At 39.8% G+C, this 25,079-nt stretch overlaps 4 protein-coding genes across 4 annotated transcripts; 2 read left to right on the top strand and 2 right to left on the bottom strand.

Annotated features, from left to right (window-relative positions):
• Positions 1-31: 31 nt before the first annotated feature.
• On the bottom strand, positions 32-8,389 carry LOC309706355 (dnaJ homolog subfamily C member 16-like). The gene is made up of 15 exons (XM_082532807.1): positions 7,963-8,389; positions 7,711-7,777; positions 7,427-7,572; positions 6,927-7,102; positions 4,967-5,151; positions 4,722-4,826; positions 4,227-4,385; positions 4,008-4,138; positions 3,609-3,786; positions 3,066-3,248; positions 2,857-2,933; positions 2,512-2,592; positions 2,274-2,369; positions 1,543-1,713; positions 32-1,420 (listed from the first exon to the last, which is right to left on the bottom strand). Exons 1-15 carry the CDS (start codon positions 8,148-8,150, stop codon positions 940-942), a joined length of 2,424 nt encoding a protein of 807 aa, XP_082388933.1. The 5' UTR covers positions 8,151-8,389; the 3' UTR covers positions 32-939.
• A 1,974-nt stretch (positions 8,390-10,363) lies between these two features.
• On the top strand, positions 10,364-13,600 carry b3galt6 (UDP-Gal:betaGal beta 1,3-galactosyltransferase polypeptide 6). Its single transcript, XM_082533010.1, has 2 exons — positions 10,364-10,690; positions 10,998-13,600. The coding sequence occupies exon 2, from the start codon at positions 11,008-11,010 to the stop codon at positions 12,025-12,027; it is 1,020 nt and encodes a 339-aa protein (XP_082389136.1). The 5' UTR covers positions 10,364-10,690; positions 10,998-11,007; the 3' UTR covers positions 12,028-13,600.
• Positions 13,601-13,690: 90 nt separating this feature from the next.
• On the bottom strand, positions 13,691-17,144 carry LOC309706458 (protein FAM107B). Its single transcript, XM_082533011.1, has 5 exons — positions 17,084-17,144; positions 15,883-15,916; positions 15,542-15,698; positions 14,686-14,827; positions 13,691-14,554 (listed from the first exon to the last, which is right to left on the bottom strand). Exons 1-5 carry the CDS (start codon positions 17,105-17,107, stop codon positions 14,453-14,455), a joined length of 459 nt encoding a protein of 152 aa, XP_082389137.1. The 5' UTR covers positions 17,108-17,144; the 3' UTR covers positions 13,691-14,452.
• Positions 17,145-19,328: 2,184 nt separating this feature from the next.
• On the top strand, positions 19,329-22,479 carry tmem167b (transmembrane protein 167B). The gene is made up of 3 exons (XM_082533326.1): positions 19,329-19,486; positions 20,188-20,319; positions 21,407-22,479. The coding sequence occupies exons 1-3, from the start codon at positions 19,477-19,479 to the stop codon at positions 21,487-21,489; spliced, it is 225 nt and encodes a 74-aa protein (XP_082389452.1). The 5' UTR covers positions 19,329-19,476; the 3' UTR covers positions 21,490-22,479.
• The last annotated feature ends 2,600 nt before the right edge of the window (positions 22,480-25,079 follow it).

Raw genomic sequence — 25,079 nt, 5'->3', positions numbered from 1 at the left:
AAAAGAAGCACAAACAACAGAGATATCAAGGTCAAACATATTTGCACACTTTAATAAATAAACCGTTTTAAAAAGGAATTTAGTTACACTTCATTTTATACAGTTAGAATGACTTCCAAAAGACATAGAAGAATACAATTATTATTTGTTGAGCAGCAAATTATTCTATTACAGAGACAAGGGTGAGTTTTATGATGTGATTTTAGGTCTACTTATTCCATGCATTAACATCTGCTGTGGTTAAAGGGCCAAGTATTAAAATGGACAAATATACGGTTTGATTTATTGTTCCTGTTGATTGGAGGTAACAAACAAAACAGGTAAATCAGCCTCAAGCAGGTTAATCAATATGCATTTCACCCTGTTATTGGGTGTTCTGAGGCTGTGTAAGTTCTGTTTGTCTGAAAGCGATGTCAGCTATGAATAGCAAACTAAAGTACAAAATCAAATTCAATTGAAGGATCCTGCAATCCCACAGAGACAAATCATCTGTAACAGTGCAACAATTTCAGTTTGCATGCCATCATTAGCCTGCTCCCAAAGAAAGCCTCTGAAGTGTCAGATTTTTCCATCAGTGGGACATAACGTTAAAAGATCAAACTCTAGGGAGGTGTTAACAGTGGATGGAAAGTTCAGAGGTTCAATGTGGTTTTAAAGTCCTTGAGCAGACAGAAATAAACGCACATCTCCCATGCTGCATGAGTTTAACCTCATGAATGTAGATAAACATTTTTGCACTCACAGCTAGCTAGAGCTAACGTCTGAGCCGTAATGCATTGTGTGGATGTAAACACGTTAACAAAACAATTAAGAACGCGCATTCTGCTGTTGTAAAACACTGGGTTTCAACAGTTCAGTGGCAAACTACATCTGCAAAATAGAGCTTTTAAAAAAAACCAACAACAAACAAACCTGAAAACTAATTTTCTTAATTCAGCTTCAGCCCTCTGCAGTGTCGTCAAAAAGCGTGGGCCATGCTGGGACACGTATCCTGGGCAGGGTCCCTTCCATTAGCCTCTCCATCCACAGTCCCAGCCTGTCAAGCTTATGGTGGACTTCTATGCTAGTGGCCCTGCTGGAGCCTCTCCTGGAGCTGGATCCATCCTCCCTGGAACGGGATCGCGACCGGGAGTGTGAGCTAGACCTTGACTTGGAACGGGACTTCCTCCTGCTGTCTGAGGAGAATGAGGTATCAGAAGATGAATCGCTGCCATCGTCCCCTGTGAACACGGGTCTAAAGAGGCAGAAATATTTCTTGTGGCCATTCAGGGCCAGGACATAGCCCATGTAGTTGGAAGACTCCTCCTCGTCATCTGAATGGCTCTGGCTCTGCGCACCATCACGATCCAAGCGAAGGAGTGATGACATCCAGTGGCGATGCTTATCGGCGTTGAGGAAGGAGAAGTGGAGGGTCTCAGACCTGCAGATAGGCAGCAAAGAGATTTAGGATTTAGGATAGCCATTGGAGGATATTAGCAGGCCAGATCAATAGTATAGCAGATACCACTTTAGACTCATGAAAAGTAAAACCTCCACACTTACCCAGAGAAAGAGAAAACCTCCTTGGCAAATTTCCGGAGCAAAGCACTCTTGGAAGCATTGGTGAGCACCAGCAGGACATTGATGTGGCCAGGCCTCAGCTTGACAAGGTTGCTGGTGTATGTAATGCCTGTTAGCTCTGTCACCTCCACAAAGTCCTTTTTTGGAGGACGGCTACACAAACCAAAGAGGAAAAACTAATGAAATATGCTTTTGTAGTTCATGTCCATATACAGTACAGTGCAAAGGTTTTGAGTCATTATTCATTTCTTTATATTTTGCTTCCAAAGAGCCAAATGTTTTTGTGAGTTTCAAAGTTAGTCTTGAGCAGTAGCTCTCCAGGCTTTCTCGGAGGTCTTTCAAAGTTTTTCTTTGCACACTGCCTTCTTTTGCAATCCTTTTTAGTGCAGTTTCATGTTTCTCCTTGTTTGTTTTTTTGTTTTTGTTTTTTTACACCACTTCAAAGTGACCTAAGAATCCTTCAAGCATAAAAAAAGTATCTAACAAAAATGACCCATACCTGCACTCTCTTTTGACAAAGGTTTTTGGTGTATTGGACTGAGAAACTATTAACGCACAAACATTATTCTATTAGGTCACATGGAATCATCCATGATCCTGCCTGCTAGATAAAAACCTACAAAATTTCAAAATATGCTTTCAAAAGCATTATTTCCAATTAGAGTCGCTCATGGAAGGTATGAGAGTGGCTCTTATACTTGTCATTACATTACCTGAAGGTACTTGCTCTGCTCGATGCATCATCCTCAGTTCGTGTTTGCTCCTTTGGCTTTGGTTTTGGTTTTTGGGGTTTGCTCTCACCCGGCTCACTGAAAATATACCAAAGAAAGAAAATCATCAGTCTTTTGAGATCATGATATTTTCCCAGAGTTTGACTCAGCTCAACATCTGCAAGCACCTGCCAACCAGTCAAGTTTCAGTGTGCATGTCTGCCAACAGGGTCTACCTCACCTGAACGCCTGGATGATGACGGTGCCAAAAACAATGAAGAGAGCTGAGAAGATCAAGGACAGAATAGGCATCATCTCTCGCCTTGCAGGAAAAAAATGAAGTAAAAAAAGGAGTTTCAGCTAATTTTGTCTCTACATGTTGATACACTTTAGAGGAGCAGCGTTACAGCTGTAATTAAAGACAGAACGTAAGAACATACAGAGCCACCTCAATGTTCATATTCATTCTGATACAGAATGATTCACTTACTTAATCATTTCAAAAATATCAGGAAAAACAAACATTGTTTGACTGTCTCTTTCTTACAGTGAACTCAGCAGATTCCCTGGATCAGTATTGTCTTACCAATTTGAGTAGAGAAGGTCATCGTATATTTGAAGCATGTAATCATAAGCAGCATTCATCCACCGAATGATAAAAATCTGGTAAGGGAAAAATAAGGACATTAATGCAAAAATATAATTCAATGAAGTTCACCCTCAGATGAATGTGTGAATGCCCATGCAGACCCAGCCTGGCAGGCTCTCGACTAAAGCATCTACGCTGGCACTTACGGGGGCCATCTCGTTGTTGAGTTCTGGTAAGGTGGCGTCTGAAGTCAGATAGGTGGGGTCCTTCTGAAGGAGCTCCAGCTGTTCATGAAGGTGGTACTTGTCTTCCTCGCTGCCATTCCAGCCACCGCTCACGGAGCGGTACAGGACTTTACCAGTCTGGCTCCGCCTCTCGAGAATCACCACCTGTCAGTGTTTAGGAGCACTGTGACTGTAATTTGAGGCGCTGCACCATCTTTAGTCTGCACATATCGGTAATGTGACACATCGTATCAGAGAGATCTTCCATTGCAAGTTGTTCTGGGTATATGAAGGTGGTTTGCCAAAAAGTGCAGGATGTCCTTGAGGTTTTGTTTTTTTTGTAGCAATAACAGACAGAAAAGTGATGATTGTTACAAAGCAGTGATTCCCAAAGCGTTGGCCGGGGTGGGCCGCAGTAATAACAGCCACTAAAAAAGATTTTCTGGTTTTTAAGCGGGCTGCAGAACTCTTGACTTTGGGGATTGCTTTTGTAAAGTATGGACTGTGTGTGTTTTGACCACTGACCTGAGCAGAGTGTGCTCCCTGATTTTGGAGCAATGCCTGGCAGAGAGGCTGCTGCTGACGCTGGTAGACATATGCAAACCGTAGCACATCTTTGCTGTTGGCTGAGGCGAAGTCCAGGAAGGCCTTATTGGCTGCGAGATAGGCTGGGTCATCGCCTGTGATCAGCAGCACACAGTACCTGCAACCCACTCACAATCAGCTCCCCAGCCACCGCAGTCAAATGTAGCTACACAACCTTTGCATTACCATCATGACAACTGTCCAACTATTCTGCTTCTTACAGTTATAAAAAAAATTATTTTTCTTCTAACAGTCTTGGCTCAGTTTACAAGAGGTCAATCTAAGTAGGATCATAAGTGCAGGACTATTGACTACTAATCTGTTCACAAAATGTCTTACTTCCTCCGCCGGTGGAACTGCTTGACAGGACATAGCTCATCAAAAAGCTGCTGGCTGACCAGTCGTGGCACCTGCAGGAACTTGTTGTTTGAGACAAACTCGTTCATCATCTGTCGCTTCATCCCTCTGGCCTGATAAAAAACAAAGATCCTTCTATGTAAAGTTTAAATCGATTACCATAAGGAACCGGCTTTAAGCTGCAGCATATTCCTGGTGTACCTGGATGATGTCAACAGGCTTCACCGTGTCTTCCTTAAAGAGCAGCATGGTGGGAGCATATGTGTTTATGTTGAACTGCAGCAGGAGCCTGGTGCTGCTTGTGCCACTCTGGTCCACAAAGCCGAAACGCACATAATCTCTGAAGGCGAATGCTGTCAACTGTGGGGTCGAATGGAAAGATTAGAGCCTGAAAGGGTGCTCAAGACAAAAATGACGCTGCTTTTGTATTAGTTTTTGATTGTTAACCATCTAAGGTGAAAATAAATTAGCTAAAATTCTGTGCGGTATATAAATATAAAATTAATCTATTTGGAAAAAGGAACAATTTTAAGTGGAAGAGCTGCAAAAACAGAGACCTCTGCACTTGCTGTTGGGAGTCTATTTATGTGCCGTCATGCATTTTTGTTTTTTATAAGCAGGGGATGAGGCAGGCTGAACAACTCATTCTGTAATGAGTGATCTATTTGCTTGGAGCTGGATGTGTTCTTCTCCTACCTTGTAGAGCAGGGGAACAATGGGGACCTGATCAAACAACAGAACTCTGGGTTTATTTTCCACATGCCAGTTTTCAAGAAATGCCATGTAGTTATCGTCAGTGATCTACAAAAACAACAGAAATTAGCTGAAAAATATACTTCCTGCAACTTTATTAGCCATGATGACTAATCTATAAACACAGAAGAAAAACTGATGATGGCACACACATGCAGTAGCAGCACAATTGTGTCAGTTTTAGTTACCTTCATCACCAGTTTCTGGGGCAGCAAATCTTCAACAAACTGTCGCAGGAACTCCCGCACCACTGCCTGATGGAAGAAGGTCACTTTTCCGTTCACCACCCCGATGATGGAGGGAGCACGGTAAGCTCCCAGCTGCTTGGCCAAAGCCCGATCAAAGCCCAGGTCTACAATACCGATGCCTACACCTGGAGTAAAAATAACAACAGATTACAGTTGGACCTGGCATACTAGAGTAAAACAAATCCTCTGCCTCAGCAAGTTAAAAAGAAATAAATAAATCCTAAACAGTATTGGCAGATTTGTTATCATCCAATAATTTTACATGGTGAGTTAATGTCATTGAATGAAACCTTTTTTTTTCCACTTACAACAAGCTGATGGCAAATTGCTCTGTATTCAAATATATCTATGGCTAAATCTGTTTATAATAATAAAGGATGCAAGTGATGTGAGTAAATCTTATTTCAGCTCTTTCCCCTTGGACACCTGGTAGTGCTAACCCTCGTTTCTCTTTTCTGAACTGAGTTTCAGGTTTCTGTCATATTTCGGCCTGCTTCCAGAAAAAAAATGACTGTGTGTGCATAAGAGGTTTAGCGAAGGAGGTCTATACAGCTTACTGGGGCTAGTCTTGGAACAAATATTCCAATGATCTTTACTTATATACACCGGAGAGGATTTTAAATGTCGTCTTTACGAGGTAAAGAGTTAAGATTGATTTTCACTTTCACTAAACAACTACTGTGAAGCTCAGGAATAAGAGACTCTTAAAGCCTCTAAGAAGAACTACTATTCCCCTAGTTTAAGTCATAAAATGACCTGAACAGCACAGTACTTAATACCGCTTTAGCATCAGAAGCTACACTAATTACCGAACCCGTCCAGACTCAAGCACCACTGTTAAGTTTGCAAATAATACAATCACGAGTAGCCTCCTAAATGACGCACACAGGGAAAAGGTTCAAATTATAATAGTATGGTGTGTGAACACAAAGACCAAAGAGATCATTGTAGACATCTGGGCTACAAAATAAACCACACATGCACCTCAAAAAAATCTATACATTAATGAAAGAAGCCATGGAGATAGTCCCCAACTTCAGGTTTCTGAAGCTGGGATTTCTTGGGATGGCAAAACCTCAGCAGTTGTAGGTGAGTCACAACAGCTGTTTGACAGACAAATAAAGGACCCTCCACACACCTTAGACGCTATTTATTATGCTCGCCCCATGAGGCAGGCACCTTCAGAGCTATGCTTCTTCTGTATCTCACGTACAGTCATGTTTTCATCCTTCAGATAGACATATTTATATGGGTACATGACTTATTTTATCAACATTTTAGAACTTGCGTAATCATTTTGCACTCTGTCCAGTACTATAAAACTGCTAACGCGCCCTCACTCTTGCTGTTCTTTTTAGCTTTGTTAGTGCAGAATTTTTAATCATTTGTACTTCTTACATTTTACTTGTTTTCTTTTTTATTTCTGTCACCATCTAAATGTTACGTGCCACGGGAGATTAGTATCGCTGTAATTTTGTTATGTTTGCATAGTGACAATAAAGGCCTTGAATCTTGAAGCAAAGCAAGAGACTTTTGTTAAACAGTTGTAACATCCACCTTGTGAAATTCTATGTAAATCCCAGTTGTTCTCACAGGTGACATCAGCTCGGTGCAAGAGGGTTGCATAAACAGCAAGACGGCTGATACAGACTAACTGTGCTTCTAATAAGCCAAACTCTCAGCTATTCACAATCATTATATAGAGTTGAGTTCTCTTGTTTCACTCTTTGCTTCAAGAAACCAAGAACAACAAATAAACCATAATGAATAATTAAAGAAGTGCAAGGCTCTCAGTAAAGCATCTCAACACTGTTGCCCTAATGGGCAGTTGTGCAGACATTAATCTTGTGAGCTGATGCCTTTATCCCCAGATGGTGTTAGGACACACTGATATCCTTACCTAAAGGCTCCAGCTCCTGCACGGTCTCCTTCCACACTGGCTCGATATGGATGCATGCAAAGCACCACTCTGAGGTCACTTTTATTAGGTATGGCCTCTTGTGGCTGTCTGGAAGGACTTCGTTGTTAAACTGTGCAAGGCGAAGCATGTACTTGCTGTCTGAAAAGTCTCTGTTCCTGGAGAAAAGCAGGGAAAAACATGAAGTGTTTTAAGATCTAACCTCAAAGATGCTAACAGTACACAGCTTGAGTGTAAACTGCAACTGTAACTTTCATTTGTTTGCTTGGGTTGAATTAGTGTTCATGAGACAGAGAAGCTTCTCCAAAAAAAGAAAGAACAAGAATAACAGGATCAAGTCTAAATATGTGTAAAAGGCAAAATTGATGTATTCAGTGTATGAACTGATGTGTGATGTATGTAAGGAATCTGCTTATATATATATTTTTGTTTGGTTTGCAAACACAAAGAGGAGCCCAGATTACACTGACAGCAGAGGGTACCTGGGGAAATGGAAAAAGGACTCATCAAAGTAAAAGCTGCTGTGAAAGCTGCGGAAACCATGATGCTGTGACTGGCCAAAGTGCTGGTTTTCATCCTTCTGCCCAAACCGGTCAAAGTTGGACCTTCGCTCCTCATTAGATAGAATCTGTGTGCAAAACAGGAAACGGGAAACGATAAGGCTCTGACAGTAATGTCTGCAATATGGGGACGAGACTATGATAAAGAAAGTGAAAGTGAATTAAATGAACCATGTTAAAATGCCTAATGATCCCTTTTCACCCACCTCGTAAGACTTAGAAATCCTGATGAACATGTCCTCAGCATTAGGGTCCTTATTTTTATCTGGGTGCCTACAAAAGGGTGACATTACGGATTACCAGCAGATTCAAAGAGGGTTACATTTAAGGTTCTGAAACAGGCCTACACAGAGATGGGTTAAGCAAATACTAACAGCAGTTCATGCCAAATGTGAAATGCTGACTGTCAGCTAAGATATGATGGGCTGACATTAGGGGCCCGGTTGTCAGTCACTCACCATTCTCTGGCAAGCCTCTTGTATGCCCTTTTGATTTCGGCTTGACTGGCACTCCTGCTGACACCCAGGGTGTAATAGGGGTCATATTCAGAGGCTGTTTTCACCAGCTCTGCGCTCAAAATTAGCATAAAGATGGCGAGAAAAGCTGCACATTTCCCAGACTGTCGGCTGGTCCTCCAAACCCTCATGATCTGTCTGTCTCTGTCCTTGACCAACAGTAACGTCAGTTATCTACCGTACTGTCCAGATGAGTAACGCTACAAAGCTCTCCAGCAACAGACGGGCTTACATGATCACACATGCCGAACTCTTTGACTGCTATGCATAACCACACACAACATTGTAGTATTTCACTAAGACGAAGCCATTATTTCCAGGAACTGATGGACATTAGCACAGTCGGTATCATGCCGGCGATGAAAACCAGCTTCCGGTTGAAACTTTCAAAGTAAATGAAAATTAGGCTAACTAAAGGAACAATAACTGAAAAAAAAGTATAATTCAAGAAAAATCCATAATTAATTACAAAGAAATAATAAAAAACACACGAGAGCTAATAAAGGCATTGTCGGAAGACTGATTAACTTATGATAAGATGACTGCCGATGATAGATTTTTATTTAAATAGCTTAGTGCAGACCTCACTTGTCTCAGTTAAGGCCAGAGTTCATGATTCAACAATAAGAAAGAGACTGGGCAAAAATGGCATGGCCTAGTTAAAGCCCTCACATAAATCCTTTTGAGATGTTTTGACATGACCTTAAACAGGCCGTTCATGCTCAAACCCTCCAATGTGGCTGAATTAAAACACTTCTTTTTTTTTTTTCTTTTTTTTTCTTTTATTAGTAATATAAACATACAAACAAAATGCACCATATATTACAGATTCAGAGAATAAACATTTCTTACATATTAGCAACTTTCATATATAGTGAAAATAAAATATAAAGATGGGGCCACATAAATTAATAGATTATTAACTCACTAAATCAAAATCTTCTACAAAGGAAACAAAAAAAGCAGCCTTTTTCTTTTTAACTAAAGTCAAAGATTTAACCAACAGGTTTAGGTCGTTTTTCCAGTGAGCCAGTGTTGGTTTAATCTTAAAAAAGCGACATTTATGTATAAAATACTTACACAAGATTAATAACACATTAACACCATAATTAGCTTTCTTTTCTTTCAAAAACACTCCAAACATTATTATATTTAAGGTAAATGGGGTAATTTGAATCCCACTGGAATAAAGCCAGGTATGAAAATCCAACCAAAATATTTGTATAAAATTGCACAAAAAGAATAGATGGTCCAAATCCTCCTCTTCTGTTTCACAAAATACACAATTACCCGTTTCTATTTTGAATCTATCACTAAGGAGTCTATTTGTCGGGTAAATTTTATTCAAGATTTTAAATTGGACTTCTTTCCCTTTAGGAGGGATAGGGAAGGTGATATAATCAGTTCTTATTTTTTCAATTTCTTCCCTTTGGAAATCTTTTAATATGTAATTACGTCTAAGTAAATTTGAATTAAAACACTTCTGCAAAGAAGCGTGGGAGAAAATTCCTCCACAGTGATGTGAAAGACTTATTGCTGGTTATCACAGACTCATGACTGCAGTTCTTGCTGCGAAGGGTGACACAAACAGTTATTAAGTTTAGGGGGTAATTACGTTTTCACACAGGGTTTGGACAACCTTTTTCCTTTGAAATTATCATTCAAAACTGTATTTTGTATGTACTCGGGTAATCTTTGTCTAATACAATATATATATATATATGGTCTGAATAGTGTACGTATAAACATGAAATACTTTTCACAGCAGTGTAGATGAAGGAACAACTAGCAGCAGTCTTTTAAAGCTGCATTGTTCAGTGGTTAATAACTGAGTGGTCAGGTCACCCATCACTGATAGCTCCTGGTATCCTCCCGAGCTCTACCTCACACAGACCCAATAATGACAGCCTTAGTATTTGAGGTTTGTGATTATCTTTAATTTGCCAAAGGACTTGCATGCTTATATTTTGAAGTAAACATAACAACATCCGGTCTGGGCTCCAAGCTGGAGAATGACTACTGCGCATGCTCTAGTTTACAGCTGTTCACAGCACTCAATTTTCTTCAGTCTGCTTTAATTTTAGATTTTTTCTTTATTATCACAAGTGGCAAAATTAGATCTCGCAGCTATTTTTTTTGTTGTTCTTTTTTGTGTTGTTTTATATTACTGTAATCATTGTGTTTTATCCGTTTTTGGCAAAAAAAAAAAAACTGCAACATTGAGTTGTGGTGTTTGTCTATTTGCTTATGCTCATTTTTAAGAATAAAAATTAAATGAAATCTTTGTCAATATAAACCTATCTTTTCGCCATTTTAAAACCTCTATTTTGGGAGGCGGAGGTTCACTTCCGTTTCCCCTGCGTCACGAAGACCCGTAAGTGACACTACTTGGAGGTAGACAGTGATTGCATTGATACCTTGTGTGCGGATCTCTGAACGGTGAATGACAGAGGCTGCTTATTGTAACCCAGACTGACCCAGTGAAAAGACCAAGTTTCCATCCTTCCTTCCAATATGAGCTGTCTTTCTGCGTTTGCATACCGCGCAGTGAGCTTACAAAGTGCGCAGATGGTCTGGTCTCGGTAGCTAACGCTAGCTCTGCAAAGCTGCTATCAGTGGTCCGCTCCAGCTGTACCGTTCACACCACAGGCACACGCTTTCATTTGCTAAGGTAACTAACAAATTCTCTTCAATTCAGTTCATAACTGGTTACTGCATTTGTGTGTGTGTGTGTGTGTGTGTGTGTGTGTGTGTGTGTACTGTTAAGCTACTAAGCTTAGAAACCAGTTGGTGCTGCAGAATCATGGGTGAGTGAAAGAGCTGAGGTTACTTTGCTAAAGCGTCTACGTGAAAACAGAAAGACGCAAAAGCTCTTTGCTCATTCCCCTTTAACTATACTTGTTCATATTTATGTTTGACCGTTATAATTCGTGATGATAAAGCTGATATATTTTGCCTCTTTTGTTTTTTCACCCCAGAGTCCGCATCATGAATCTGTTTCGTCTGGTGTGCCGCCACAAGACAGCGCTGGTCATTGGCACAGTTTGCAGCTTTGCTGTAGTTCTGGTCTTCTTAGCAAAATGCACATCAGAAACCCTAAAACAGGGTCACCCCGATCCTCCTGGCAGAGCCCCCCAAGCCATCGGTTTTCAGTCCCGCCCAGCGCAACAGAATCCTCCCTCCGCATCCAAAGACTTGTCAGCATTTCTCGTGGTCCTCATCACAACAGGACCGAAGTACACGGAGCGACGTAGTATTATCCGCAGCACCTGGCTTGCCAAGCGGGACTCTGATGTTCTGGCCATGTTTGTAGTAGGAACACAGGGCCTTTCCAGTGAGGACCTTCAGAATCTTAACACGGAGCAAGGGCGGCACAAGGACTTACTCTTACTGCCCGACCTGCGAGACTCTTACGAGAACCTGACCCTCAAACTGCTGCACATGTACACCTGGCTGGACCAGAACGTGGAGTTCACGTTTGTCCTGAAAGCAGATGACGACACATTCGCTCGCTTGGACCTCCTCAAAGAGGAGCTGAAGGGGAAGGAGCCCAACCGGTTGTACTGGGGCTTCTTCTCGGGCAGAGGCCGGGTGAAATCGGCGGGGAAGTGGCGCGAAAGCTCGTGGGAGCTGTGCGATTACTACCTCCCCTACGCGCTGGGCGGCGGCTACGTGCTCTCGGCCGATCTGGTGCATTATGTGCGTCTTAATGCAAGATACTTCAAGACGTGGCAGAGCGAGGACGTGTCGTTGGGTGCGTGGCTGGCACCGGTAGACATCCGGCGGACACATGACCCACGCTTTGACACAGAGTACAAATCACGTGGCTGCAACAACAAATACCTGGTGACGCATAAGCAGAGCTTGGAGGACATGTTGGAAAAACATCAGACTCTGCAGCGCGATGGCAAGCTCTGCAAGGAGGAAGTCAAGCTGCGTCTGTCCTACGTGTATGACTGGAGTGTGCCACCCTCACAGTGCTGCCAAAGAAAGGATGGGATCCCGTAATCATTGTTTTCTAAAAGGCTGAAGTTCGCTTTATATCTATAGTCATGTCGTCAAAGTCAGTAATGTTATCGGATTTTTCCTTTCCACCAAGTCTCCATTGTTAGACCGTTTAAAGTCACCTAACTGATACAAGACACACAAATTGTAGCATTTGTGAAAACACAAAAAGGGTGCAATTCACTGTTTTTTGATTTTATTTTTGTTTGCTCATGTTAAAGCAGCTTTAGGAGCTCTAAACCTACAATTAGTTTCATTTCCCTTTTGTGTGGGTTTGACATGTTATAGCTGTGGTTGTGAGGGTTTGGATGGAGAAAAAGCCATGAACGAAGAGATTCACATTTTCACAAATCAAAAGCTGTGTTTCAAACACTCTTTTGGGGGCTCCACACATTAATACTCACTTTTATGTGGTTATAGAGCTAAAATCACCCATTTAAATCAGAGCGACAGCTTGAAGTACGATGTCGGGTATCAGTTTTACGGCTTGGCGTGAACCGTCAAGAGATATTGCTCCTCGAGTATTTTAACAGAAGCCATCTTCAATCCTGCTTCGTTGTTGAGCCCCTTCGGTTTTACTGTAAGTGCTTAACCTTATCACCTTCTGCCTACTTCTTTTCAGTGTCTGTATGTTCTCTTAACCTGTTGGACCTTTTTCTACATATATGAGATATGCTTTAAAGTTATTACAGTATAGTAGCTAGTACAAGAAAAACCCAGACAGGAGATCGTTACCCTTCTGTTGATTCTGTTGATGTCTACCTTTTTTCTTTTATTTTATTCTGCGGCAAACATGACACACTGGTATTGAGTTTGGACGGGCTTGCAGTGGGTGTGGTCGCTGCTCATGGATACAGTTTGTATTTAAAATATGTTTGAGAAAATTTGCAAAAGTCGTAGATTGACTTTTTGTTTACGATCGATGGCGCTCAAGGTTTTGCGTGTCTCAGAGAAAATGGGCGAACATGTGGGATTCGGCAGGACTTCTTTTTTTTCCTCATGTTGGAACCTGTTTGAGAATTCCGTTATGGTACTTACATTTCTGATAGAGCACTAAAGTCCAGGCGTGGATATTTTACTGTACAGAGGCATAAATCTGAATGTTTTGTTTGCAACACAACACGGATGCGGGAGTCGACTACCGGCTGGCACTGAGTCACTTTTTTTAAGCATGAAGACTTGTTTTAATTTCTCTCAATCGTTATTTATCCGTTGTCTGTTTTCTCTGATGTTAGCCTCCCGAACGGAAACCCACCTTTGTGATGTCAGTGGCTGTTTCCCAAAACTTGTGAAATCTGTACAGCAGCTTTGATCAAAGGGGTAAGATACATTGGAGCGCTTAAAAATGAAGACTGCTGCACAAAGGGCAACATTTAAGCTCTTTTTTTTTTTTTTTTATGACTGCTGTTACATTGTTGTGAATAATGACTCTTTCTCAGTGTTGTCAGTAGCAGATTTTAATTCAATGCAATTCAAGTGTTTGTCACTTTTTTTTATATATATATAAATATGTAAATGGTCAGCTGCCCCTGGATGTTTTATTAAAAAAAGAAATAAATTATTCTTGTCATGTAAATCTTTTACATCAGTTGTTTAAAGGGGCAAATTACAGCCAAATGCATTCATAATGGAGAACTCTACAAAAGGCCGGTCCTGCTAAGATTTAAGAATATAATGCTGCTTTATTAATACTGAAAAACTGATGTGCCAACACGCCACGGCCCTCTCTCTTGCTACTAAAGTTGATCTGTTGTTATAGAGACACGGGACCTCTGGGAAGGTCGTGTGGCAGCAGCATATAGGACACATGTCCAGGATGCTCAGTTAAATTGGGATCTGGGGATTTTGGAGCCTGGGGCAACATCTTGGGCTTTTTGTTGTCGTCCTTCAACTGGTCCTTAGAAGTTCTTATACTGTGGCGGGCCTCGTCATCTCGCCATCCTGCTGTGTCAGCGTGTGCCAAGCAAAGAGACTGTGTGCTCAGTCTGCAACAATGCAAAGTTCGGTGGTGGTATATGTCAGAGTAACCTGAGCCGCATGTAACCACATGAAGTCTGCCCAAGGTAAGCAAAAGGCTGCATTTGCATCATAACAAAAGGATCAATGTGGCTGTGGTCCTTTACCTGGCAGCAGTGGTTCTATTGGCTGAAATCTTTACCCATGGCATTCATTTTAAAAGATTTTTTTTTTCCCCGCTCAAATGTAAAATGTAGCAAAATTGATTTTTTTTTTTTTTCCCCCCCACTGTGAAGCTTGGAGGAGCCTTTTTGCAACTCATAACTACTGTAGTTTATATGAGTCGGCACACTTGAACACTTCTGAAATACAAACAGTTCTCATTCAAGGATCGTGTTCCTTTCAATTTACAGTATCAACAAGAATCTGTCTGGACTTCACGTTAACGGTATGTGCAGATTTTCTCGAATCGTCACAGGGAAGGATTTGCGATGTGCTTCAGTGTTTGTCTCACACGAATAAATTCTGGCACATTCTTCAGACCTTCGCTCCTCTTCTTCTCCTCCAGCTCGTACTGCAAGACAGATATGTGTTGTTGGATGTCCTCTCTAACGATTCAATTTTAGTTGGCATGCAAATATTCAAAAAGTATACGCATTATTGTAGAATTCCCTGCATCTTTTTTAAAAAAATCTGAGTACTTACAAATTGCATTCTCTGCTGCCGTATACGTAGCTTCACCTCCAAGTCAGAGGGAGGGTGGAGAGCCAGCTCCTGGTTTTTCTTCTGTCTCTGTTTTTGTTCGAGGACACACAGCAGCTCTGGCTTTTTTCTTGGCAGTACACCTCTGAGGGCACAATAAAAAAAAAAAACTGATAGAAGACGTGTCTCTAGATTAAGACAAACAAGAAGACCATAACATTGAATTCCTGATGTGGTTCTTATGAGTAAGTGCAGAAAGGTTACCATTAATGCAACAAATCCTTTGTTTTGTGTAGGTATATACAGTAGATGGGTGTCTATAGTTAATAAAACTTTTATTTTCTTCTACCTGCTCCTTTTCACGCATGGTTGCAATGTTATATCAAGGGAAAGCATGGTTTGTGTGTATGAAAGGACAAAACTGTTGAAACTATTGAACCAAGTGTGAAATAAAGATATAAATGAAAGTTTAATAGAAATCTTGTTTAAGCACCACAAATGTCGTTGATTGTGTTACATTGATTATTTTGTTCTTTCTCAGACTTGAGAGCGAGAACACTCAGTGCTGATCCCTCAGCAGGGGTCAAATGGGCATTTAACTTTTGACTTGATCCACATTAAACGCCACCTAAGCATACTGCTAATCCACGGCTGCCACAACTCCAGCCAGCGGGAAAAAGGTTAAATAAGAGGATTCTCCAACGGACAAATGTTTGAACACTAATAAAATACTGCAACTCAGAGTGTTTTTAGTAAAGGTACTATAACATGAAGAACAATTCAGTGCAGAACTCTCAAGTAGACAATGCGGAGTAACATTTGTGAACAGCGCCTGCTACCTGTGTCAGTGTTTTCTCACCGTCTGTGGCAGAATAGCAGCTCTTGATGGAGAGCTCTGTGTTGGTGGGAAGCCAGGACGGGATTTGGCAGCTTTCTGGGTTTAATGAGGTCACTGTCCTCCTGTTGTTGATTTTCAGTCACCTGGTGAGATGGGACCATCCAGCACTGACGTCTGCCTGATACACATGATAACAAGCCAGTGCAATTTATTCAGTGTACACAATACTACAGCCTATGTTTACAGCAAGATATTCATGAAGTAAACTAAAACTAGTTTCTATCACGTGAAGTGAAGCTCGTTTGTTTCTTTAGATTCACTCAAACTCCATGAGCTTCACTTTCATCAAACTTTAATCTTACCTCTTTTATTGTGGATGCCCATTTTATGTGGTACCTGAATGAAAACCAGGGGTAATTATGTGAATTATGAAGTTCAACACAAACAAAACAAAATGTAAAAATGTGCATATGAGCATATTTAAACATTTGATAAAATAAAGTCAGACTGGTTATTAAATATTCTTAAATCACCAAAAAGGTAAATAGATTTCTCTAGTGTGAATCAATTGAAGCCTAAATTTAGGATGATTATTATTATGCAATCTAAACTGTAAAATCTAGTTGCGTGACACCTTTTTTAGCTAAGAATGCAAAAGCTCGACACCCTTCCTGTTAAAGGGAAAACAACCCCCCCAAAAACTCTTAAATACATATAAATTGTATAATATGGCATTTAAATATAAACATAATTGATAGATTCACTATTTAATTTCAAACACGTAAATAAATAAAAAAATTAAAAGAAAAAAACATTATGATGCCATGACTAACTTTATATATCACAAAATTTACATGATCAAAAAGGAGTAGGATGAAGTTCACACTTCTTTGATCCTACGCCGCTTAACTGTAGAATAATTTACAAACCAGTGTTCATCAGGCAGCAGACATGTATAACTGATAAATAATAAATTTTAATTTCAAACCCTGAACCTGAACTCGAGTTCGATTCAGTTGGATTCAATTTTCTTCACATAGGGCCGACTGACAACAACAGTCGCCTCCAGGCACTTTCTATTGTAAAGTAATGACCCTACAAAGATGTTGCCAAATTTAAATGATCACGTTTAGCTACATGAACTATGCAGCTGCCAAATGAATTATGAAGAAGTAAAGAAGTAACTGGTTAGTATTGATGCTTGCTTCTGCCAAATAAAGAAACATAATTTTCCATCCATTAGTGAAAATCTTAACTATCTAAATTTTTTGAGTTAGGTTTCTCAAAATTTAAGTAAGTCGATTTAATAAATTGAAATTTTGTGACTCCTAACTCAAAATAAGAAAAACTAATAGATATAATTATTTTATATCTCTATATATTTTATTTTATTTATTTATTTGGCAGAAATATGCTTCCATACACCAGGGTGGTAACTCACATGCACTTACTTTTGATAGATATCTTTATCTATAATCCAAATAATTAATCCAGTTGTTCCTTATATGGTTTTCCATTTAATAAGAACTCACTAATCAAAAGCGATCAATGAAACCGCCTTACCTGGGTGGTCGGGTGGAGAAGCATTGATGAACAGATGCAAAGGAGAGACTGCTGAGCTGTGTTCCTCAGAGACGAATGCACCGGAGGAGGAGGACGGCTTTGTTTTTGAGAGCGGGGTGCCCCGTGCTCTGCAGCCGGAGCGCAGATGATCAAACAGGTGCCACGCTATCAAATCTCATTAACTGTCTTATGACTCTTTGTTTCCTTCAGGGGAGAAACTTCTGTTGTCTCAGAGCAGCAGCATATGCAGGGATTAGGGCAATTCATTATAGCAATAATGAAAAAACACTGCCAGCAAAATAAAGATGGCTTTTTGTGTCTTTTGCTCTGTTATTACACACAGTGATGGGAATATTCAACGCTCACATTAAATTGTTAAACCTATGAGTCTATAATGCATTTTTCTTTGTTGTTAAGGTGCATACTTTTACCCTACCCTCATTAAATATATTATTAAATATATAAGCATAAGACATTTAATTAAAGTAAAAAACAGGCTAATCTAAGACTGACACAATGAGCCAGTGAGTGTAGAAATGTAGGGATTAGCCATCTGTGCAACACAAGTGTGTTTTTATAGGTGTCTATATGTTGTCACCGTGACAACATTTCTGTCTTTTCCATGTCTAGGATATTCAAACATCACCGAGTCTGGACTCATGGTTTTCTCATCAGTAAAGCCACACATTATGTGCTTCAGAGGCTGACTTGCACCTCTAATTCTCAACTAAGAATGTTTTTTAATGTTTTGTGTTATGTATTTTACATATATACATAATTTTTTATTTTTGTTCAGGTTTTCACATCATGTGTTAAGCACTGTGATGCCACTCTGCCTAAATCTGACTGAAGCTTTCTTGTAATTGATTTATTTGACGGGGGCAAATGATGTCAGCTCACTGTAGTGTGGGTGGAAGCTCACTTTAATCCTCATCCTTCCCTCTGCTGCTGCATAAGGTGCGTCCAGGTTTACAGCTGCAGCAAAGTCAGCCTTTTTCTCCAGCTTGTTCATTGTGCCTCGACATTCCACCCATATTATTTCCCTACGGGGAGCAGTGTGCTGGCCACAAGAAACAACCAATAAAAACCTGCCTTGTGCTGTATTGATTGTTTTTTTACTGGTGCATTTTTCTAATGCTATAATAATTTATTACCTCTCTGTAGAAGCACAAGGTTAGAGCTTATCATGTTTACAAATATCTCTCAGCTTTGTTGCCTTGGTTGTGCTGCATTAAGAAGAGTTTATGAGAAAGTTTGTAGAATATTATTTAAGTGATTTTATCCCTACATCAAAGAACTAGAGAGGTACTCGGTAAGCACATGAAATTTTAATATTAGACAAAGGTCACCCAAGTAAATACAAAATACAGGACCCAAACTCTCACCAGGCCACAGAATATTTTTCTAGAGTCTTGGGGATCCTCAAGACCTTTGTTCTTACATGGTTGATATTTTTGCACAGTGTCGTTCTTACTGTTGAATCATGAACTCTGACCTTGAATCATGAACCCTGTAGTTCTTCAATGTTGTTCTGGATTATTTTATGACTTTCTGCACAAGGTATTGATGTGATGTGGTCTTGGAGTAATTTTAATAGACCAGCCACATTTCATATTGCAACACAGCTCTCAGCATGGTTTGGTGGAGTTTCAAAGCCTTAGAAATTGATTGTCCAGATTGACTGTCAATGACTTTGTTTTCAAAGTCCTTGAAAGTTTCATCTTTTCTTGAGATCAGGGCATGATGTGAATCTGTTTAACTGATTTATTGATTCAGCAGGTTTGCCAATAATCAGGCCTGTGTGTGGCTTGTGAAACTGAACTCACCTTTCCAAAACATATGGGTAATCACAGTTAATTCACAATTTAACAATGGTGAGCAATTACTTTTTCACATAGGGTCAGCTTTGGATAGGGGTTTTCCCTTAAAAAATGAAATCATAATTTAAAAGCTCAATTTGAAAGTAGTTGCAGTGTTGTAGATGTTTCTCTTTGCATTACAGATATCAATCAAGAAATTCAATTGGGGATATCTAAATCTAATTTTAAGAAGTCGAACTTGATGGGTGAGTGAAATTGTAATTTTTCATTTCGTATTTTGAAAAATATAAATCCGATTTCCACAAGTAAAAACTTCTAGTTACATCCTAATTGATTACAAGTTTAAAGGGGCGTTTAAAACTGTAAATTTGAGCTCTTAATCAAATATGCCAGTAGGTGGCACTAACGCTAACTGAACAGCAACAGTGTGAAGCGTAGAAGAAGATTTTAAGTCAGGGAAACGGAAATGTCAGCCGAGTGACTGCATAATATCTCTACTTTAAAATTTAGGATGGAATGCTAGTTTAGAGGAACAAACCGTCATATAACATCGTCAAAGAGAAAGCTGCGAATATGACAAATGGTAGGTTTTCCGTGTTTTCCAACTCGCTAGAACTTGTCGACAACAAGCGGGACATGAAGTTAAGCTACTTCTTGGAATTGAGGCTAGTTGAGGCTAGGCTAGTTGTAGACGTGGCCCTGGGCAGCACTGCCACTCTGTTAGCACCAAAACAAACTCGTCACATATTACAGTGCTATAGTACTTGTCTTTCTATTAAATAACAGTACTGTCACAAAGCCTGCTGTGTTTAGTATGAACCTCTTCCTAGCTTCTATTTTTTTGTAAGGTTACACGTATCTATGCTATCAGGCTTTGACTTGTGTGTGGCTGTGGCTAATGCTACAAAAAAAATTCAGGATAGCCAGGTAGACAACAAGCAGCAACAGCACAGTTTGGTCAAAGGAAAAACATTCACTGTTAGGCAAAATATACATGTATGCTTCACCACTGGCATAAATATTTGTCTCAATGGTAACTACAGAGAGGAAATCAGACGGTGACATCCATAGTTTTGTTTTGCATACTATATTAATATGACGCTTGGAGTTAGTGGTTGATCAATGTCAATATTTGCTTCCTTATAAAGCAAACCTCTTTGGAGGCTGTGCTGCATTTAAGAGTGTATTTGGTTGTATCTGAACAGAAGTGAGTGATTGTTACTCTGTGCTCTTAGATTCTCTAATATAATAAGTGCATGCAATGCCACTTTTCCCTTTCCATAGTTTATTCATTCGATGGCATCCTTGTCTTCGGGCTGCTTTTTATCTGCACTTGTGCATACCTCAAAAAGGTGCCTCGCCTCAACAACTGGCTGCTGTCAGAGAAAAAAGGAGTGTGGGGTGTGTTCTACAAAGGTAAGTATGATGTAGTATGATTCAGACACAATGACTTCCCCCTTTTCTTTTTTATATGCTTAATATTAGCAGCCTGCTGCTTTCTTTTTTGTCTTGCACTCTTGTACATATATTATTTAAATTAAACAATGACAACACGCAAGGTTGGTTGATAATAAATAGATCACAAATACTGGTCCCTCTTTCTCAGAACTCCTCATCTTCTTACTATAATGATCATAGTGTATGTATGCATGTCCTCCTAGTAGCATCAATCAATCTGGATGAAATATATAAACTGTCTAGGGTTACAGGATTATTAATATTTATATAGGTTTTGGGATTTATTTAACTCTTAAATCCTTCCAAATTATTGATTAAACTACATATTACGTATTACACTGCATATTAAAAATTATATCTAGTGGCTGATCTCAAAACAAATGGCAACATTACATCTTTGTTACAATGTATGATGTTGTTTGTATATGCATTTTTGTTAAACTAGTTTTAGTGGTGTGGCACATTGGAATATTGTCATACATATCTGTTAATAAGTATATCTCAAAGAATTACATTAATAGTGCATGCAATTGATTACTTTGTCTTATACAATGAATGTGTAGCTTATAAAGAACAACAATGAAAAATGTGTTTTTATTACTTATATGTTTGATATTAATGTACAGCCATTTTTGCCTTCTCACTATATACAGAGATATAATGGAGATTAAAAAAAAAGAATAATAACAAATTCGTACATGAACACACAAGCGCTGCAAATAGGACAAAAACTGCCTGTAGTTTAGGGTTTTGTTAGTAAAGGTAATAACAGTTCAGCTGTTTGGCATTTACAGTTTTATTATGTCATTATAAACAAAGGGAAATAAATGCAAGGCCAGCTTTATTGTACTATTTGACTGGAAGAACTTTTCCAGTTTGATGTAATACCTTCATTTCTCATGCACTTATATTGTCAGATTAAGCAAAAATGACTGAATTTCCAGATAATGTAGTATGTCACAATATCCACTGATATTTCAGCTCAAGATCTGACTTTATGTCTGATGCTTTCTTGTTGTTTTAACTCATCTTATCTCGTTCTCAGCTGCAGTAATTGGGACAAGGCTTCACATCGCTGTGGCAGTATCTTGCCTGGCCATGGCCTTCTACATTGTCTTCTTAAAATGATGGTGAGGCTAGATGGGAAAGGACAAACTTTTCAGAGAGGGGATGGACTCATCTCTGCGGTCACGTTTTAATCCTTGTTGTTGGGACACCTTTTGGATTCTATGACTGATGAACCCCCGCTGGACCTTTGGACCCATGTGAAAGTGAAGTCAGTGCTGCCCCCTTCTGATGACTGGGTACACAGCTTCTACCTTAATATTATGTATGCACTACAGATGTGAAGTACTCCACAGTTATTTCAGTGGAGGGAGAGTGCTGGGTCACATGGTAACATTCTGTTGTTGGGTAGTACTGTCTGACGTCTCCATCCACCCCACGTAATAATTAATACTGAAGGATGCAGAAGATTGAAGGGCTGTGTGTGCATTATACCTTACACCTGTATACAACTTAAAAATAGCCTACCTGTGTATATTTGGAAATAAACATAACGCTAGTTATTTGCTAGAGGTTACATGTGATCAAAGTGAAAATGATCAACTCTGCTCATGCCCAGCAACTCTTTTTTTGTTTTGTTTGTTTGTTTCTTCTGTCAGTGGTGGAGGGAAAGATAAAAGCTAATATATAAAAATGTCCATGTGTACACTTTTATTTACTTTTTTGGATCTCCCATGTTAACATTTTTTAGGTTAGAAAAATACAGATTTTAAATAAGTGTATGTTGTATATACTTTGTTATCAAAATGTATACTGGAAAACATGTTTTAAATGTCACACATTAGACTGTAATTAAAATTCTGTCAAAACTCTGGAGAAACGAGTAGTACCTGCAACAGATGAGGCATATCTCAAAATTTTGCAAAAATGTGTTTGCCGTGTCTTGCTTGAAGACTTACAAGCAATGCCAAATAGGGATGGTGCTTCTCATGCCATTTTAAATGTATACTGCTGTTACGACTTCATTTCTGTCACATTATTTCTATTCTCAAAAGAAGAGATTGTTTTGGGAGGGAATGCAATGCAATTTTAAGTAAAATGTTGATCATACAATTTCTATGTATTGTTGTCTTTAAAAAAAGTTTATCTGCACGGATTAGCCACTTTATTAAATATGCCTGTTCAAATGTTAAATGTACATATCTAGTTGGCCAATCTCATGGCAACAGTTTAATGCATTGAAGCATGTCAAGGTGAACTGCTGAAGTTCAAACCCGCCATCCGAGTGAGAAGAAGTAGCATGGTATATGTTGCCAAATGGGTTGGTCTGAGTATTTCATAAACTTCTGATCTGCTAGGATTTTCCTCATGTTTCAGACTATTCTCTCTAAACGGTCTAAAGAATAACCAGTGAGTGGCAGTTCTCTGGGTGAACATGAATTGTTGATACCAGAGGTCAGAGGAGAATTACCAGACTGGACTGAGCTGGTGGCTAGTCAACAATAACTCAAAAAGCTACTCATTACAACCAACAGAAGATAATACATGGAGCCTTGAAGCAGATGAGCTACAGCACCAGAACACCACACCAGATGTTATAAGTTTGGCAATATAAGATTGGAAAGATGGCGCCTAGTATGAGGAATCATAGTTCCTGCTGCATTATTCAGATGGTACGGTCAGAATTTGATTTTAAAAATATAAGCAAAGATCCATCCTGCCTTGGACTTGTATTCCAGGCTGCTGGTGTTGTAATGTGGTGGGGTATATTTTCTTGGTTCACTTTGGGCTCCTTAATACCAAATGAGCATTGTTTAAACACTGTAGCCTACCTGTGTATTTCTGCTGATGATGTCCATATCCTTATGACCAGTGTATCCACCTTCTGATGACTGCTTCCATGTCACAAAGCTCAAATCATTTTCTTGAACGTGACAATTACTGTACTCAAATGGCCTCTTCCAAAACCTTGCTGAATCTGTACAATTGCAAATTAAACTAGTTCTGAAGAGAACAGGGGGTCCAGCCCAATACTATTAGGTTTTACCTAATAAAGTGACCAGTGAGTGTATTAAGTATATTCACCCCTGTCCTTGTGTTTTTTTTTCTTTTTGTTTTCCATTGTGATACAACTGTAGTTTACATCAGCTTTGCACATCTTGCAACCTACCTGAGTTTTGCCCTGACAACATTTGCATTTTTGACTCTGTTTTCTGTCACTCCTGTGGAGTAGCACGGTTCTTTTTAAAAATCTCTGTCGTCATATTTGGGATCTGAAGTCATTTCTCATGAGGTAAAGTGACTTTTCCCCCCCTCAATATAGCAGTGTTTTTGCTGGTTTCATTTTTACCCACCAACGTCTGCTGCAGAAACCCCCCAGCAAAATCCCCCCAGCAGCATTGATGCCTTCAGCATGTGTCATGAGGGATAACTGTGTGCTGAGGCTAGTGTAAAAAGTTTGCACCGAGTTTGTAGATCATTCTGGTTCTGTAAGACCACTAACCCCCAGCTCAGCACCTAGTGAACCTTGTACCTCTTTACACGTGTCACACGCCTTTCAGTGTCTTTTGCCACCAATGCCCTCTCTGTGAACATTCTCTGTTATTAAAGGCAACCTTCAGCAGATAAGTTATTATCTGTAGGAATATGCCTTACTTTCTGTACTTTGAGGGACATGGAGTCCTTTGAGAGTTGTCTGATACATTTATTGTGATAGGAAGGAAAGCACAGGTGGAATTTGTATTTCCAATCCTGGCGTGGTCTATTCTGAGTTATGACAGTGTGAGTCAGCATGTTCGTTAAAAGGGCACTAAAACAGAAGTTGACCATCATTCATGTTATTATTTGTGTGTCTGCTTTTCTTGTTATGAGTGATAGACCTTTAGTGACATGTGAACACTTAGAAATACCAAATTTGCTAATAAACAATCTTGGACTTTCCAGTGTAATTAAATTCAAGCAGCTGTCACACCTTATTGACATACAGGTGGTGTCAAGGTTCATTTGCAATCAGGTATGCAGCTAGTGAGAGCAAGCCAGGTTTTGCTTGGGGGCATTATATAAAGGGCCTAAATGCTGTGCTTGTTTAACCAGTCAGGACTCTATAATTAAGTAATGGTCTGGCATTAATACCACATTAATAAAGTATTATTAAAGTACCACAGTGTAAATGAGCTATGTAGCAGGGAAACGGTACTACTCAGCTAAAGATGTCCCCTGTGAGTGTTATATTGCTCATGTATATTATCAGATATTCCTATTGTTTTTAACTTGAAGCAGGATCTCTCTCAGATCTCTCTCAGATGGTTAAAACGGAGCTCATTTGCTCATCTGATAACTATTTTAATACTTGTATGTTCCACTGCCTGACGTAAACATTTAAAGAGGAGAAACGTGTCGCAATTAACATAACGGGAGGGGGAGATTCCCGCTCCTGTACACGGTGGGGATGGGATATCCCCTAGTTTCCCAATAGCGGCCAAATTCTCGCGAGATAAATTTATCGCTACGTGAGCGCGCACTGGCTGACGTAGGAGCGAAGAGACGTACGCGTACACGTTTCCGCGCGCCCAGCAAAGCGGGGACAGGGCGAAAAATCCAGCGAAAGCCAGACTGAGCTTCCTGACCCCAAAGAGCTTCGTAGGGGAAGTTATCTTCAGACGGCCCTCCCGGCGTGCACGGAGAAGTGGGATTTTACCTGCGCAACTGCACCG

This window comes from Aulonocara stuartgranti (assembly GCF_965226115.1).
Source record: "Aulonocara stuartgranti genome assembly, chromosome: 5".
Taxonomy (NCBI): domain Eukaryota; kingdom Metazoa; phylum Chordata; class Actinopteri; order Cichliformes; family Cichlidae; genus Aulonocara; species Aulonocara stuartgranti.
Note: the sequence above shows the minus strand (reverse complement) of the source record. Positions and strands in the feature narration are given on the sequence as shown.

What these genes read in the sequence shown, in the direction of transcription:
- LOC309706355 (XM_082532807.1), bottom strand. Translation starts at nt 8,150, where the DNA reads ATGAGGGTTTGGAGGACCAGCCGACAGTCTGGGAAATGTGCAGCTTTT. An exon ending in GTCATCATCCAGGCGTTCAG is followed by an intron (nt 2,370 to 2,511) that starts GTGAGGTAGACC and finishes GTATATTTTCAG; the next exon opens with TGAGCCGGGTGAGAGCAAAC. An exon ending in GAGGTTTTCTCTTTCTCTGG is followed by an intron (nt 1,421 to 1,542) that starts GTAAGTGTGGAG and finishes GCCTATCTGCAG; the next exon opens with GTCTGAGACCCTCCACTTCT.
- b3galt6 (XM_082533010.1), top strand. Translation starts at nt 11,008, where the DNA reads ATGAATCTGTTTCGTCTGGTGTGCCGCCACAAGACAGCGCTGGTCATT.
- LOC309706458 (XM_082533011.1), bottom strand. Translation starts at nt 17,107, where the DNA reads ATGCTTCTCCACCCGACCACCCAG. An exon ending in CTGCTATTCTGCCACAGACG is followed by an intron (nt 14,828 to 15,541) that starts GTGAGAAAACAC and finishes TTGTGCCCTCAG; the next exon opens with AGGTGTACTGCCAAGAAAAA. An exon ending in GGCAGCAGAGAATGCAATTT is followed by an intron (nt 14,555 to 14,685) that starts GTAAGTACTCAG and finishes TCTGTCTTGCAG; the next exon opens with TACGAGCTGGAGGAGAAGAA.
- tmem167b (XM_082533326.1), top strand. An exon ending in GTGGGGTGTGTTCTACAAAG is followed by an intron (nt 20,320 to 21,406) that starts GTAAGTATGATG and finishes TCTCGTTCTCAG; the next exon opens with CTGCAGTAATTGGGACAAGG.